The 17,952-nt window shown below is 39.5% G+C and overlaps 1 protein-coding gene across 10 annotated transcripts in view; it reads right to left on the reverse strand.

Moving 5' to 3' along the window:
* The window catches only part of C16H1orf159 (chromosome 16 C1orf159 homolog), a 28,352-nt gene that overhangs the window by 4,142 nt on the left and 6,258 nt on the right, over positions 1 to 17,952 (reverse strand). For 2 of the 10 annotated variants that reach the window (XM_074560423.1, XM_074560424.1), the window contains exons 3-11: positions 13,615 to 13,733; positions 8,967 to 9,122; positions 8,729 to 8,819; positions 7,109 to 7,184; positions 5,039 to 5,143; positions 4,060 to 4,125; positions 2,675 to 2,809; positions 518 to 543; positions 148 to 178 (exon numbers count right to left, since the gene is read on the reverse strand). In XM_074560423.1, the coding sequence (XP_074416524.1) occupies positions 148 to 178; positions 518 to 543; positions 2,675 to 2,809; positions 4,060 to 4,125; positions 5,039 to 5,143; positions 7,109 to 7,184; positions 8,729 to 8,800 (511 nt within the window). In that variant the 5' untranslated portion in view covers positions 8,801 to 8,819; positions 8,967 to 9,122; positions 13,615 to 13,733. Of the gene's footprint in view, positions 1 to 147; positions 179 to 517; positions 544 to 2,674; positions 2,810 to 4,059; positions 4,126 to 5,038; positions 5,144 to 7,108; positions 7,185 to 8,728; positions 8,820 to 8,966; positions 10,674 to 13,614; positions 17,949 to 17,952 lie in introns of those variants that run through there. The other 8 variants (XM_074560421.1, XM_074560422.1, XM_074560425.1 and 5 more) reach the window with 8 other exon arrangements.

Here is a 17,952-nt window from a genome sequence, read left to right on the forward strand (position 1 = left end):
GCTTTAAAGGTAACTGTTTTGACTTGCTGTGTGTTCTTAGCATATCCACTTTGAGATAGTTTGCCTGCTTTTCAATAACGACATGCATAAAAGGGAAGCCAACGTGTAAGTATTTGTAGCAGCATGCCCCAGAGAAGAGTTCCTCACCTGAAGAAGCTGGGGGAGGTATCATGGATGCCTGCATAACAGAAGAATGATCATGTCAAACAAAGCATCTTTTGTCTTCACAGTCTCATTAAAAAACATATAGGAACATTTTAGGGTTCCAATAATATTTACTGTGTACATGGTCTTTCTTGGAGAAAGTAATTCAATAGAATCCACGTGGTCAGTATTCATCTTTCACCTTTTTTTTTTTCCAGTTTGGGCAAAGAACCCCAAAACATCTTTTATTTTTATTTCAGTCTCTCATATGTCAGATTAAGTAGCTCCCTAATGAACTGTTAAAACTTCAAGTTATTGTTTATGTGATAGTTTATGCTTGTTTGTTCCTATTGGAAGGACAGAATTTACTTACTGTTTCACTAGGCTGGAGAACAGATGCTAAAAGAGAGAGAAAGAGAGAGACTAACCATCATTATTCTAGAAGGCTAGAACTGCTAGTTTTCTAAAAATACAAGTGTGCAACAGAATAGTTCTATTGTTAAAAAATAGTTTTGTCACAAAGACTACCAGAACAGATGAGAACATTCAGAAATCCCATTAGTAGAACACATTGCCTGTAAGACTCTTTTCAAGATTAGAGATAAAGGGTTGCAAAAGGTCTCCAAGAATGACTTATTTTGCTTTCAAAGAAGGTAGCCACAGCAGCATCTCTTTAATATCAAGAAGCTTCAGTAGGAAAAATAGTACTTTGAGCCAGCTACCAGAAAAAGACAGTACAAATAGAACACAATGGAGCAGTGAAAGATGCAACACTTATACAAGCGGTTGCTGCCTTTATTGGCCACATGATAACCACCATCCAGACAGAATGAAAGCTAACAGGATGATCATAAGACAGACAAATGTTTCTAATGCTTCTCCTGCAATGAAGGACACCAGTGCTTTAGCCTGCTGGACCAGAGTGAACTACGAGTACAAAATGTGGAAGTCAGACAAGTATTGCTGAAGCCTCAACAGAGGTCTGGTGTCCTGCCAGCTTCAAAATGTGATAGCACAACAGCTCTTGACCCACTTAGAAACTGAAGGAGAACCTTGTACTAAACTAAATTTACTTGAAGACACATACAGAAGCAAGCCAGAGGTTTTAGTATGGCAGTTGTGACTAGGATACTAGCAGTTCCTGTGGCACTGATCGATTTAGACCTTAGGTAGCTACTGTTGTATAGTTTTACATGAAATGATACCACAGAGACTGGAAATGTAATGTTTATGAAGTTACCATGACTAGATACAACATATTCTTAGCTAAACAATGGAATTGTATTGCTCTACCCACCCCCTTCTTTTTCTCTTTTTAAGCTTATTTCTGTTGTGACTGTCTAACTTGAGCTTCGTCCTGTAAGACATGAAAATAACAGAAGTTCTATTTGTTTAGCAGACCTAACTAGTAAACAGCTTGCTTTCAACAGAAGGAGCTCTAACACAGCAAATGCTGTGCGAGAGGTTGTCATGGGAATCATTCAAAGTGACTGCATAGAAGGGGTGAGACAGGGAGTCACAGATCAGCCCCAGTTTCACGCAAAACACTGGGCAAAGTGGAGACATCACCTTCCACATATTTTGCTCACCACCTCCCAGAAACTGAAGACCATAGAACAACTTCACAAAAAAAATGAGGCATCTGAAACAGCCAGATGTCTACATAAAAGTCTTGGGTCCCTATGGCTAAGCACATCTCAGGTGTTCTTTCCCTATCTTTGCTGGAATCGCTTTGACATGAAGTCAGGTCACTGCACTTTAGTTACATGGCTTCATTTCTCAGTAACAGAAATAAAGAATAAATTTCAGTATAAAAAGAAAATCCATGGGGTATTTGCTTTAAAAAAAGTAATAAAAAAATAAATAAATCAGGCAGTTGGCTCTTCCAAGCCCCAGTAAATCTTGCATTTAGAGGGCAAACACAGTGAATGAGTAGTGCAACAATGAGGAACCTCAAATTCCATTCCCTTTTTCCTGCTGCTGACACATCCACGGTAGAAGCACACTGCCCTTTAGTATTACAGTTCCCTTCTTTCTAAACCAAGAATAAACAACAACTGCTTTTTGTAAGGCTTGGTAAGGTGTCTGTTATTTTGTGTACTGAAATAAACAAGTATTATTAAGTTCTATAAAAATGCTCTATGTGCAAAATGCACTGAATGATTCCCCCCCCGCTCTTGAAATCGGATATCTAATATTCAGTGACAACTAACATCAAGTCTCATACTCTGGCAAATCTTTGAAAGCTACAAAAAACAATAGCTGGGTTAGCAAGAGATGCTGTGTAATATGCACCTAAGCACACTTAGATGGAGAACAGACCTCTGCACTGCCATGAAAACATGATGCTGTAAACACATAGCAGGAGAAAAATTTTAATTAGTTTGCATTGCTTTGGATGATCAAAAGAGATATCAGTAACTAGATGAAGGTAGAACACTGACATGAAGAAATTTAAAAGGTTTTAAATTAAGAAACTGAGCAAAGGCCAAAACTTTAGAGATTAAATAGACAATTAGAGGCATTTTACCTTTGTTTCTTCTGTAAAAAACATTAGGAAGTTTATTGGCACGTTTGAGGTAGAAGAAAGAAGCAACAGACAGAATCAGAAATAAACTGATGAAAAATGTCCCTAAAATGAGAGATGCTGCCACTTCCGGGCCCCCTGTACAAAAAAAAAAAAGAAAAAAAAGATAAAGAACAACTTCCTGATATTCATAAAAGAAAAAAAAAGGTGGCTTTTTTTAAATATACAGACAGACCTCACAGAAGCGTTTGCAAAGATCTTACAATACTCATTTCATTATATGAAAAACTGCCCCAGCCCCACCTGCCGAGTGTCAGTAAAGCATTAGTCTGCTTTCCTGAAGAAAACCAGAACATTTTAATCCATCACTCTGTTTCTTTTATATAACTTTCAAAACCACTGATGGGAGGCACTCAATGTTAATATTGTTCTTTTATTCCTTAAATAAAGTCTCCTAAAGACAGAACTTGTCACCATATGATATACCACTGGTACAGTACACCCAGTATTATGTTTTCCACAAGTCACTGATACAGAAACCATCCCAAGGAGGAAGACGTTAGCCTCCAAAGTGTCCTGCATCTTTATTCTGCTGTTTTATTTAACATTATGATCCCAGAAAGCAAGTATTTTAAGAAACAAAAGTTGTTTATGATCTTGTTGCAGACAAACTAGGAAAACAGATCTATCTGACAACCTGTGCTTGAGAAGTCCGCATTCTGAAGAGCAATACATATTTCAAGCCAAGTACACACACATGACAAGGCAAATGGTAGAACAGGATCAGCAGCACCCAAGTCTGCCACAACTGTTTAGCTTTCCTTTTTAAGAGCACTGATGATAAGCGCTCCCCCTGTAATACTAAATCACTTCATTTGGCATCCTATCTCTTGCTGAAGGGTGCAACGCTGCTATCAAAATATTCTCCATTTGTATTATCCTTACCAGTGTCAAATAAGTATTTTTAGGAGATTAAACAGAAATGGTCAGCAGCGATAAAACTCTAGAAAGGCTAACCAAGATGTAACAGATGTGCAACATGTTGCCTCACCCGTAAAAACTAAAACTCTTGCAGCATAAGGTTCAAAACTCAAGTTACGGGGTTTCATAAATAACCAGCTCAACCCGTACCAGAAAGTCACTTCAAGATCACTAGGACAAGATGGAAGAACCATTCAGTAGAATACAGTTACCTCAAAATTCAACTTATAAAAAATTCTTGCGGAGAACAAGCCAGAAAAAGTAAAAATGGCTGCTACTTTTAGAACAAAGCCTATGTTACAGAAAAACACATTTTACAACTTGTTTCAAATGCCATGTCATGACGGGGCTGGTACGCAGTGAATAATCACAAAGCCTGCACTCAATAGCGCTTTCCATTTACTCACCTATGTTATGTATGAAAGGAGTTACGGTGCTTATATTCATTTGGAAATTCATTCCTCTAATACCAGCTGTAATCAAAAAGAATTTTTTAAAGTAATGTCTGACAAAATACAGATTTGTTGAAAATCTTAGTAAAGGCTATTATACTTCTCAACATTTATTTGAAATTGTATAAGAATCCTGATTTCTTCCGTGAAAAGTTCATTCTTTATATTGCTTTTAAAAATTTCAAAAAAGGGAAGCAAACAACCACCACCACAATTTGTACAAAAAGAAAATCATTCACTGGTACATTTCCCAGAACCTTAGATCAAGTTTCTTATCTCTTTCATTACAAATATTTACAAGGAATTGAGTGGCTCTCACCTCTCAAACAAAGCACATGTACAAAATGAATCTAGCCTCCTTAATGCAGATTTTTTTCAAGGAACTCAAGTACAGTCTGAGCTATTTTGTGCTCTGGAGAAGTCCCTAGCAAACGCCCACAGCAAATGCCTTTTTCTTACAGTAGAGATTAAAGCAGACACAAAGTTCAGTATTCACTGTCTGTTTAATACAGGTCCTACCCTGTAAGTTTAATCATTTTGATGTTTAGGACTTTGCTCTTTTTTATTTTAAGAACTTCTATTGGTCACAATGATTTTATTTTTTTTTACTGTTGCATTCGGTTTCACAGATTAGGTACTTTAATACATAACAAGATTTTGATTTCCCCCTCAGCCCCGTCCTAGGCTGTGAAATGGTTCCACAGCACTCTGCAGTTTCTACAGACTAAATTTCAAAGTTTCCATAGATTTTGTGGCATGTTCAAAAGCTCAAAAGTCATATCAGGACTTTGCAAAAGGTTAAAGTTTTACATGGGAGGGGAAAAAAAAATAAATCTGCAACATCTGATGCCTTCTTGAACAGTCTTTGCTGGACCATGCGAGATCTCAGTACCAAAACACACCCATCAAAATAAAGGGATGGTAAATGACTCACTATTTCTGCATTCAGTCAGGTTGTAAATAGATGAAACAGGGAGGGTTTCATTTTTGCATTTAATGCAGCTGCTACTACCATCCTCATTCCATCGTCTGTAACAACCTGCACAAGAGTAAGATGTACAGAGGTTTGAAAACAACAAAAGCAACACTGGAGAGATTTCTTAGTCTTCAGAAAGAGATAGAGGCAACAGAAATTCCCTGTTCAGTCTATTGGTTATAAACATCTCCTACTTCCTATTACGTTACACAAGTTAAGAGGTTTTATTTCAAAGTGTTTATTCCAGAAAAGACATAACCTTTCAAGGGTCAGAAAGGAGAAAGAACAAACAAATGCCAGAGTTTCAACATAGCTCTATTCACTGCTTCACATGTTTTAGTTTGGAGAAAAACGCGAAGTGTCTAACAACGGATAACTACCCTCAGCAATACTAAAAAAGAAGCAGAATTTTACCATTTATTTTCAGAGGTCATATACTGTCAAAACAAAATTTAATGCCATTTCAATATATAGCGTCAAAAATAGGAGGAGGCAGGGACAAGGATGCTAAGAATCAGAAAGAGTGTACTTGGATGAAAAAAGATGCTATAGTCAATCACCTGAAGCATGGCAAGCTAAAAATACAAACACTGCTGTAATACGGTCTTTTTCCCATGCCTCAGTCCTCTCAAGTATTGGACTATTTGTTTCACTTTAAGAAGAACCCAAGCCTGTTTAAACTATTCTGTGACAGATGGCAAGTGTTTTATATCAGTCACCCTACCATGCAGGCCGGAAACTGATTAAACTTTCATCTTGGCCTTTGTCTTCGACGCTCAAATCTCTCAATTTATGTTTAAATGCACATACTGCTATGCCTTTGTTACGAAAAAAAAATTATATTTAGGGCACATCTTCAATAACAACTTCATTTAATACAGTAAAGCCATGGTGGTTTCACTTGAGGCTTAGACTTGAGACATGAAGATTAGAAGTATATTCCTACTAGATCATATTACAGTCTACATTTAAAGGAAAAAAAACTTACTGTGCTGGCTAAAATCCAGTTCTATAGAGCCTTGAGCCAAACTGGTATCAATTATCCCATAAAGCAAACCATTAGTAAGGTGCTGATTTGAAAGCAGCTCTGCTGCTATGTTTTCCTTAGAGAGAAGCAGCATGTTTGATGCCCACAGTAATAAATTACATCTGACATTTAATCTAAACACAAACAGACCCAATGTAAGGGCAAAGACTTTCTACAGCAATAGGAAGGAAGCATCAAAGCACTTATCTGACACCAAAGATATTGGTGGATTATCAGTTTACAGTAAGATTTAAGAGAACGCAGTCCCACAACTCGGAGACAATTGTTCATACTATATCAAAGATCATTTAGAAACAGAAATGAATGCACTAAATGAAGCAACAGGTAGAGAAGCTAATGAAGCAGTGAAAACAGGCTTAAAATGCTTTAAAAAACATCACAAGGAAATGACTGAACCCAGAAGTGGACCCAAATTTTTAAGTCACTAATTCTGTTGTTACTATGGGCTCTGAAGCCATTTTCCCATTTTTACTCTCTGATTTTAAATAAAAAGGCATCCCAAAAAGACTACCCTTTTGCTACTTCTGGAGAGTGACAAAAGAAGTTTTTAACTCCATTTAGAAGAAAACAACTCTCTATATATGGCACAAGGAAGAACGACGCATTCTCTGCTAACAAGACAATATTGAAATTATTCTTAATGTTCCCTTAGATATGCATTACAGCATTTTTGCTTTTTATGCTCATTATATAGGCTTTATGGGCTTTTAAGCATTTACAATAGCTCTTACATAATCTAACTGCGCGCTAAATAAAAAAGATAAAGAATAGCCTTATTAATAGTTGTCTATTCTCCTTACCATGCAAGAACAACATTTGTGAGTCATAAGAAGCATTATCTTGTGTATATAGAGGAAGAAAGACTTCAATATGTACGTGCACTAATTATTTTGTTTCACTCCCCAATTAATCAGGCACTGTATTTTGGTGTTAACTGCCAAAAACAATCTGGAATTTTATTAAACAATGACACACTTTACCTGGACTGCACTGGTTGGTTACTGGACAGGAACTGTTTGAATCCAACATATCTACACAGCATTCTGTTTCTGAAACCTAAGAAAAGGAATTACATTACATTTCATGCAGTTCTTAAGTTTACTAAAATGTTTCAACAACAACAAAAAAAATTCCAGAGAACGTAGAAGAATAAGCACTAACTGCTGTTAAAACTTGCTGTAACTTTTTATTTTAGCATTAAGCAACCTTACAAGGAGAGAACAAGCTAGATGCACCATCAAGCTGATTTTGACCTGACAGCTGCTACCCAAACCAACACTTTGAGAACAAATGCACACTCTACTGTTGACATTGGACAAAGCCTCAAAAAACTGCTTTAGAAATATACTTGCTAAATTCTTCAGTGAAGCGCAGTTCAGAGGGGAAGTTATCCTTCCCACCGCACCACACAAACGCCCCAACAGATTTGTTCAGAAATACTATTGGCAAAATGACTGGCAAAACCCAATTTTCACTGAATGCTTGTATTGCAAGCGATGATAACATCTACATTCGGCAGAGCAATCCAGCAGAACTACAAAAGCTTCTTCCTTCAACACTTAATATAAAAGAATCACATCACATATCCTGAAGGCACGTAGTTTATTTTTATTTTTTGTTTGTTTATGTAAAAACCAGTTTCAAAATTATGTACAAATTACAGCAAGCTGTGACATAAGCGTAGAGATAAATGGTTGTTAGAAACTCTGTGGTTCTTTTGATAGATATTAGTAACATCCCATAAAGACTTGCGCATATCCACTCTCTGAACTTGTACAAGAAAAATAAGCCAGAAAACTCCCACACCTTTTAAGGTTTTGCAGGTACATTCCCCTAAAGAATATAGCAAGTCAAATCAGTTTTAAAAAGGGATGAAGTATTCTTGGTCAAAACTAACACGACCTGATCTATATTCAGCCATAGAAGTAACTTAAATATACCCAACGTGTAACAGCCAGTATTATTCTGCTTATCATTGAATGCTATCAAATTCAGGGATTACAAAGATCAAAGCTATCAGGAGAAAAGGCTGGGACTGTCAAAGCTGAAATTAGTAGGCTGACTTCTCGCTGTTAATGCATCGTGGGGAGGTAGACTACAGTAAAGAACCAGAAGATCTACAGATAACATGCTTAGTACCAGTTCCTTAAAAAGTTTTGTTGGCCGAACTCTCCTGCACGCAGGACTTGATACTCTGACCTTTTTCTGTGTCTTGAAGCAGTGTTTGCTTCAGAGCTTCTCAGTCATTTGAAAAGTTAATTTCTGGGTATCCATGTTTTGGATTGTTTGTAGTTAAACTGCCAAGCAGCTTGAAAAGTGGTTTTTTGATCATCAGAATGCTTTTTCCACATGGTGCGAGACATTATCAGTTGCATCCCTGCTAGCCTACAAGCACATGACTAGGAAAAATTCAGTGCTTTACTAGGCAATCAGCCATCTTACCAAATTGACCCACTGTACGTTTCAGTTAACGACTGATAGCAGTATAGGTCATTTCCATTGAATTAGAAAGCCTTCTATAAGCTGCAGTGTGAGAGGAAAACAGACTGATCCTTCTGTTTTTATAGCGCCTGGCATGACAAAAAACACAAAGTACCTACCGAACTTTCAGTAGATTTGCTGGCAACTTCTGCTACGAGTCTAGTTAAGAGAAGGACATACGGCACCTCCATGCCCAGGAAAGACACAGGTCTACATAAGAACACGGAAAGAAATTAGAATGTTTTATTAATGATGGAGAAGTTATGCTTTTCCTTTATTGAGGAACTTTCGCCAACACATTCCTTTTATTTGAATGCAAAGGCCTTTAAATTAAATATGCCGGGGGGGATGACTTACCTTGGTTCAAGATACAAATTTGAGACATTCAGAATTTTCCCTCCAGCTGCAGAGGGGCAGGTTTCTGGCTATGGCAGACCGTGGTTGCTAAGAAACAAGGAGCCTTATCAGCCTGCTCCAAACTGGGCCATGCAGAGACTATTCCACACCCAGGATCTAAAAATCAATGTGATTGCAATAGAACGGTTACCGCCTGGCACCACCACTGATAAGCCTCCCCACAGTTACAGGCTCTTCTGGCAGCAGCACTGAACTGTGATGGATTTGTATCAGGACAGAGAGCACATGCCACTCCGAAAAGGCAATATGCAATTAATTTCTCCCATGACAGCACAGTCATGAAGCATTAATGAAGTCTGTCTGTTAATAAGTAGTATTTCTCAATTGCCTGAGAACAGACTATCTCAGTGTGGAACAGAATATTGTTGACAGTCTTCTACAAGCCTTGGGTTTTTCCCCTCCACTTTTGCCGTATAACTCCACGTATAACCTAAAGACAGTCCACATTTCTTACATTAAATTGTTCGGATAAACTAAAAGGCACCATGTCATGCTCCATTGTTCAGACACTCCCTATATTCATAGAATCATAGAATTGTTAGGGTTGGAAGGGACCTTAAAGATCATCTAGTTCCAACCCCACCCTGCCATGGGCAGGGACACCTCCCACTAGATCAGGTTGCTCCAAGCCCCGTCTTGGCCTGGCCTTAAAAACTTCCAGGGATGGGGCTTCCATGGTGAAGAACCTCTTCCTAATGTCCAATCTGAATCGACCCATCTCTAGTTTTAATCCATTTCCTCTAGTCCTACCATTACCTGACATCCTAACAAGTCCCTCCCCAGCTTTCTTGTAGGCCCCCTTAAGATACTGGTAGGCCACTATAAGGTCTCCTCGGATCCTTCTTTTCTCCAGACTGAACAACCCCAACTCTCTCAGTCTGTCCTCACAGGAGAGGTGCTCCAGCCCTCTGATCATCCTCGTGGCCCTTCTCTGGACATGTTCCAGCATATTATAATACCTGCCTGTTCTTATAGTCAATATAATGTTGGAAGCCACATCCAGTTCTCAGAACTACTGTACCTGCAGCCTGGTAGCTAGAGGAAAACATAGTATTTCATATTGTAAATAAAACATGGGGACGGATAAGGTTTTCTAACCAGAGCTTAATAAGAGGAAAGTGTCTGAAAGGAAGCCTTCAAAACTGTAGGGGAAAACTCCTTTAGTGACTCATTTCACAAACTGAAATTTGTTACTATTTTTGTTAATTAAAAATCCAGTGGATGAGTTTTAAATTACTGCAAAATATGTATCATGACCCTTGGCAAGCTGTTTTTCTGAAGAACAAAAATCATTGAGCAGTTCCTATGACTAATTTCCGTTCAGTATTTTAAATCACTTAGACATAGCCTGTTGCCTCAGCTTCAAAACAAGATTAGTTCAGCTTGGTGGGAAAACTTATTATTATCCTCTGCTATCAGCTGAAAGCTCCAAGATCAAGGACTGAAAATCCTGAAAACCAAATTCCAGTTTTACTGCTACAACTAATTTCTACAGTTAGTGAGGACGGGGGCAGAGCAGGAAAAGCTTGCGCTGTCATGATGCCTTCCAATTTAAACGTAACAACGGATGCCAAGTCTGTCAGCATCAAGCTGCAGAATCCACGACTTCATCAGTTCACATTTAGATACACGTAAATAAAGTGACACCTATAATAAAATGAAAAGCAGACAGTCAATATAAGTGCGCTATGGATGCAACGCTCACTGACAAAGGCCGAGACAGCACCCAATTACCCTTGCTGTTGGCAATGTAGATTATAGGAACCAAGCAATGTAAGCGGCAAGGAGCCTTTGTACAATACAGAGATTCTCCAGAATGAGATACTAAGAGCTAGTTAGCTCGGCAATGGTACCACCACCACATCCTGAAGTGAAAATTAAGATGGATTACGGAAGTTTACAGAACTGCTGGAAAGCGATGGCACTGCCAACAACAGCAGGGGAAATTCAGCTTTGGGAATTTTACACAAGGATGGAAAGATACATTTCTAAGCTAAAGCTAAGCTCATCAATTGCTGACTAAAAAGCTTTAACGTTATTTTTCAAACAATACCTGAGGTGACAAGATACCTAAAATGCAAACACCTATTTTAACAAAAAGGTGAAGTCATCTCAGAAGACGAAAGGAGACAACCTTTCTAGAATGCAGTACACACCCCAAAAAGCACCTAGCTTATCGCTTTCACGGCAACAGTTTCTTCTTGAGCACATTTGAGCAGAAGAGAAGCTACTTATGACACTGTAAACGATTGCTGATGTAGGCATTGCACTTATGGAGTTTCACAGCTTTCCAGTTGTGTATGACAGTATAAACATACTTATATAAATGCTATGAATAATTCTGTGTTAGATCACATTGGGTGTAACTTTAATTTGCACATTTAACCTTTAAAAAACAGGTGATTTTTTTTTTTTAATGCCTTTCTAGTGCAGTAAGAGTCGAGTAACACAACTTTAGTGTTTTTTGAGGCAGTCCAGCAGAGTCTAATGTTAAAACAATCCTCAGGATGTGCATAGGGATGGATGTATCCTAAACAAATACATACAGAGAGCTTGCCTTATTACCTATCAGTTTTCTACAATCTACCTTCGGAAATGAGAAGCTGCTTTTTGGCTGAGAAAGACTTCCTCTAGAGAAAATAGTTAAGAGTCGGTGAAGACATTTGCTGATAAATTCTTCATCATTTTGGACGCTATCCTGATTATTATAATAACCGTAAATACTAAGAAAATGCAGATGAAAAAGGCATTTGTTTAAACAAGTATATTCCTGTTATCTAGAAAAATATTTATTTTCAGGAACAAGTCATACTAAACAAGAAAACCTTTGTGAAACTAGCCACTTCCAAGCGCCCAATCCTCCTTTTTATGCATACAGATAGTTATATACCATAAGGTCAATATTGGTTGTATTTCCATTCCTGAAATACATCAAGATACTAATCAACAATACTGATGCATTTATGGGCAGATATTTGTTCACAGCCAGTAGTGATTCGAACAAACTAGAACATCTGCCCTGCAGCTGTTCCAGTAGAAATAGGACACAAGATCTATTTGCCCTCAAATCATCAGCCAATATTTTTTATTTCTGTGAGAGAGAGGCAATATCTAAGCTTTATATTTTGTTGTTGTTGTTTTTTGTTTGAACCAGTTTTAACTGCAGGAAAAAGAAAGCAGAGATGAACAAGCTGTTTTAAAGCTCCAAACATATTAGATGTTTGTTATCTTTACTCAATTTACATTTTATTCCAGGTCCCAGAATCACTTCTTGACATCGTTCTAGATTCTTTATCAGCCAGTAAAAATTAGAAGCCTATTAATATAATATATAAATAACACCTGTCTGAATGAGGCAGAAATTCAAGCCATGAAAGTAATAATAGATATCGACTTTTTTTTTTTAGGGTAATGCCCATGAAAGATATCAGACAGACTTAAGCATCCATATTCTTTATATGTAAAAATATGAAAAACGTATATAGTGTTCCTAAAGTCTGGTTGTGCCACACCTCAGCAAGGTTGGCGAGAGCTTGTGACTTGTAAATCAACTGCGGAACTTCCAAACAAGACAGCAACTTCAAGTAGGGATTTGTACTATTAATTGGTCTCCCTGTACAAAACCACGGAATTAACACAACTCATTTTACTGCTTTCCAGCCACAAGTCAATCATAACCATTCTGTTGCCAACCCGAACAATATTTTACACCACAATTTTAATTTTAGAAAGGAAAAAGCCCTAGAGCCTCCAAGACGTGCAGTATACCCAAATACTAACTGTGCCTCTGAATGAGGTAGCTGAAGCTTTAGTTTTTAAATTAAGTACATGGATGTGATCAGAATCAGATACCCTCAGCAAAAGAATTTACAAGCCCATGGAATGTGCTTCATGTTTGGCAGCATCTTCCCTTTGGATTATGGAAAAAAAGATAATGTCATGCACAAACTGGAGCCCAAATTAGAAAGTATTTATGCTTGAGATGCCAACACAGTTTCAAGAACACAGACATTTTAATTAAAACAAGTATTTCACACCAGAGTTCCACATTTGAAACAAATCTCAAATCACTGTCAACTTGTATCTCAAGTGCCACAATACACATAAGCTAAACACATCAAGATTCACTCAGGGAATTCTTCCTCTTGTTGCTTTTGAAAAAAGAATACAAACAATTCATGAACACTAAGCACTAGAAGACTTTTTCCTCCCACTCTTGGAAGCAAGGGTTGTTTAATTCATCTTTGTGCCTACATTTTCCATACATACAGCCACATATCTATCATTTCTGTTGTATTATCACTACCTTTCTTGCTTAAAGCGTTGCTGGAGCATTGTTTGAGCAAGGTAATTTTTTCAGGTACATGGAAAAAGATGGCAGTAAAAAGAAATATTACCTAAATTTCAGGTGGGTTTATAATTCACTCAGCAGATCAGAGTTTGAAATTGTTATCACACTCATTCTGCTGCCAAAGGCTTCTAAATTCTGATATGAGCTTCAAGTAGCCACGATAAAACAGTAATACCAGAAAAGTTAAAACACAGTCCCACAAACGACAGACTTGTAAAGGCCTAAACTCTGACTTACCAGCTCCTTCAGAGGTATGCACTAGAACACTGCATCTTCTGTAGATAACACAAAGAACGCGTGTGGTATGTGGTTTACAGCTAATGTCTCATTGACGCTGCAACTGTTTCACAATAAACCTGCACGGTGGGAGAACAGATACAGGTTGTGCTTAGAACAATATTTTATACATGAAAGCTGAGGGAGGACTTGTTTTTCCAGCTTTCTTAACATGCACCCGTGAAAAGAACTACTATCTCTACCCTTACATCAAAATGATTGTGTAATAGGCCAGCAACCAACAATTAAACATACACACCTTCCACCCAAGACAATAAAGATAACTACTTTAAGCTAGGCTTTGCTTCAAAAACAGTTACACACCTGGAAGGTGCCTAGAGCAAACACCAGTGATCAGCAAGAGCTGCTGTTGTTCAGTCAACAAAAATTTGGCCGTAACACATTCTACTGTTACAACAGTCATTGCAGCCTTAAAAACTGAGAGCAGAAATGAAGGCTGGTGCAATTTGCTCTGGAAACCATGCATGGCCTGTTTAGGACTTTTTTTTCTTCCTCTAAACAGTATGACAAAAATCTGTGTTGCAGAGATACATATTTGCTTGGAGTTTATCCAGACAAAAAAAAAAAAAAAAAAAAACCAAACCCCAACACCAAAAAAAACCACCAAACCACCAAACACCCACAACCCTATAAAGTGTCAGCCTGCCAAAAACTGTAGTAAACGGAGTTCACTTATTACTCATGAATGGGGCTTTGAGCAACCTGGTCTCGTGGAAGGTGAACCTGCCCAGGGCAGGGAGGGTGGAACTAGATGATCTCAAAGGTCCCTTCCAACCTGAACCATTCTACGATTAGGAAAGAAGTATCCAAAGTTTTATTGGACCATGAGAAAGAGTGATTCTTTTCCAAATGTGTGTGGAGAATACCGCCTTTCAACCATACCCTCAGGAACTGAGCAGCCTGGAAAAAGCCGGGCAAGATGGAGGAACGAGGGGCGACTCTTCCCCTGCTTTAGTTTACAGGCCAAACCGCTGCCACCGCCCGCCCCCGACCCCCTGGGGGGCATTTTCTGAGGGAAGGAGTGTGCTCTGTGCTCCGGCCAACTGCCTCGCTCGGTAAATACATCTCTGCCGCCGGGACGCCGGCCCCAACACCCCTCCTCACACACCAGGCGGGACATCGTGAGGTGGGGGGGACGCTGGGCGACGCCTGACAGGGCCCGCGGCCGCGCCGGAGCCCTCCCCGCCTCGCCTCACCTGCCCGGCGGCGCCTCCCCACGCCCCGAACAATGGGGCAACGCCCGGGGACTCCACTGCCCTCCCCGGGGGCTCCACCGCCCTCCTTCCCTCCCGCCTCTGCCGCCTGAGGGAACCGACTGCCCTCTCCTGCCACCTCCTTACCTGAGGAAAACGAGCTCCGGCGGCACCGGCGGCAGGTTCCCTTTCGTACCCCCCGCCCTCCGCCGGCGCCCTGCCCGCTCCTTCCCGCGGCGCCCTGGGAGTTGTAGTTCGCGCTCTGCCAGCCGACGCTCAGGTTCCCTCAACGGCCTCTCCCGCTCGGAACTACAAGCCCCAGCAGCCCCCGCGCCGCACCCTACCTGTGTCCCACCTCCCCGCAGGTAAATCGCCTCCCGCAGGCCGTTCCCGCCAGCACCGCCCCGCCGCGCGCGGTGCCTGCTGGGAAAGAGAGTCCCGCCTCTGGAGGCGCCGCCATTTTAGGCGTTGCTCGGCGACACGGACGCGCGGGGAGGGAGAAGGAAGTGGCAGGTAGCCAGGCAGGAGAAGGCCTGTTCACCCGTCCCTGGAGTCTTCTGCCAAGCGGGGGATATCATGATGAAAGGATTAAATATTTCATTAAAGGAGCGTCAGGGAAGGGGACTCAAGGAGGCCTGGGTGCATCTGAACTCCTCCTAAGCCTTCACACGTTACACACATCCTTTGATATAACCTCCTGACAAGCACTAGGATTTCAGAGAAAAACTCAGAAATGCAGGGCAATGCTTGCATCCAACAGGATGACACCCACCGCAGAGCTGCTCGCCTGAGCATACTCCAATACCATCGTGCCTCAGCCCAATTAACTGCCAAAATGTGGCAGAAAGAGCAGGATCTCTTCGCAAAACTAAGGCTTGAAACGGGTGGCAAGACAGAAGCTACACTTCTGAGCTGAAATCTACACCTTCATGCAACAGAAGCTACCTAGCTCCAGAAGAGAATTAAAATTTGTTCCAGGTTTGAGGCAGCAGTGCATTTTGTAACAAGTTTAAAATACAAAGATTATAGACAAAGCCAAACGTCATTTGGATAAAGCTATCAATTCTATAGAATGCCTTTTTTTTAAATAAAAGATTGACATGTTTAAATTCTTTGAGAGTTGCTCTCTCCTGGACCTGGAGTGTAATAACAAATAAAAATATTTACCAAGAAAATTCATGTTCCGTTTTATTGAATATTTATATAACTCTGCAGATGAAAACTAAGTGCAGCTCTTTAAAAATTTCCTAATATGGATACCTCAGAAGAGCTGCGATTTACTGTGATTTTTTTTTTTTTTCCCAAAGTAGGTGCAATGTTTCGGGACAGAACCTAGAATCTCAGAGAAAGACTTGAGTGCACCACTTAGTGTCAAGACTGAAGAAGTCAGCGGGGGAAAAAAAAAAAAAAAACAACTTTTGCTGAACCTTTGATACAGCAGTCATAGAGTTTCTCTCACAAATTGTGGATATACTTCAGCGTGTATATATATACTTCAGTGTGCATATATATATATATGGGTATAATTCACTACAGTTTGCTAAAGAGAGATGAAAATGGGAGAAGTGAGCGGACAGACTTGCTTGCTTTCTGCTCTTTGTGTGTAGCACCCAATCATACACAGAATGCAGCTTCTGATAAATACGCAGAGTAGCTAAAAGGCTGAAACTGCGAGCAAATCGTTATCATTGGTTTCACTTGCAGTTACACAGAACTTTCAGAAATGCCTAATTTGCATATTAGCAGAACAGTTAAAACTGTTCTCAAATACCTTTGGATTCAGTGAGTTATGGGATGCAAAACACACGCATAAAATTATACTATGACAAAGTATTTTGACTTAAAAGCACTACTTCATGTCAATGTCAAATTCATCCTTATGTCTTCAAAGATTAAGCCTTCTGCCTTTTATTCTGTTCGCTAGCTATAAAACTTACAATGGCTTCATAGCCAGGAAAAACATTTCTCGTCTTCTTTTCTTAGCTGTGTGTTGTGGTTTGCATGACTTCATAAATGTGTCACTTGAAATTTGTTCTGCAGCTTCGTAAGCTTTTCGTGATCCCTTCCCACCCCAGCCTTCTATCAGCATTTCACAAAACAGGACACTTGGCTGAATACAGAGCGTGACTGGAATTTTTCTTGCCTAACAGATTCAATGCATGTAAGAGGCTGTGATTTAAATCCCATGAATAGCTTAGTAGTTGACACCCAAACTTATTACATTTCTCCATAACCAGTTATGCTATAAAACTCAGTATCTTTCTCTACAACATGCCTGTGCAGGACAAGATATGCTACTGTCAAGTTTATAGATGGAGGAAGGAAAGTTAGAAATTGTGAGTTTTGAATTTAGAGTCAACAAACAATTTGCAAGGCAGAAAAAACTTCTGTACATAAATAGGCATAGCTTGGTTCTTTTGGTGTGGGTTCCCCCCCACCCCATAATTCAGAGGGCAGCACTGCTGTGAAATAAAATTGCTGGAAAAGAATTGTAGATGCTGGCAAAAAAAAAAAAAAAAAAAAGAATACGCTAAATATCTGTCATTCTGACTGATCCCTTAGTTATTGCTACTGCAGCACTAAAACTAAAGTGCAGACCTTCAAAACTAGGTTGCTGCTCATGAGCACATATTTTACCAGAACAAAAGTGTGAGTAAGTGAACGGCACATACAGTTCAGACAGCTTTTTGCAGTGACCTTTCCAATCCGAGGGTGGGGGGGAAAAGTGGGAGATTACGGAAAGTTTCATTGTGTGAAAGTGCAAGCTACTATGACAATGAACTACAACCAGATACACAATTAATAAAATATTTTCCAAATGTGTCTACTATGCCTCAATAGTGCTTTTAAAATAATTCTTCCTGTATTGAATTGTGCCATTCAGCTCAGTTTATTAAGGTTTTCTCACACAACACGTCCAGACATCTCTTCAAAGTGATGTTGGCGGACGTAACTTTGCAGTGGTGTTCAGTGTTACGTATTGTTTCGAGTGCTTGGCAGAAAAGGTGTCGAAATTAACATTCCTTTAGTAGACAGAGAATTACAAATTGGTTCAAAATAAACAAAACAACTCTTATTGCGTGTT

Source organism: Larus michahellis, chromosome 16, assembly GCF_964199755.1.
Source record: "Larus michahellis chromosome 16, bLarMic1.1, whole genome shotgun sequence".
Taxonomy (NCBI): Eukaryota; Metazoa; Chordata; class Aves; order Charadriiformes; family Laridae; genus Larus; species Larus michahellis.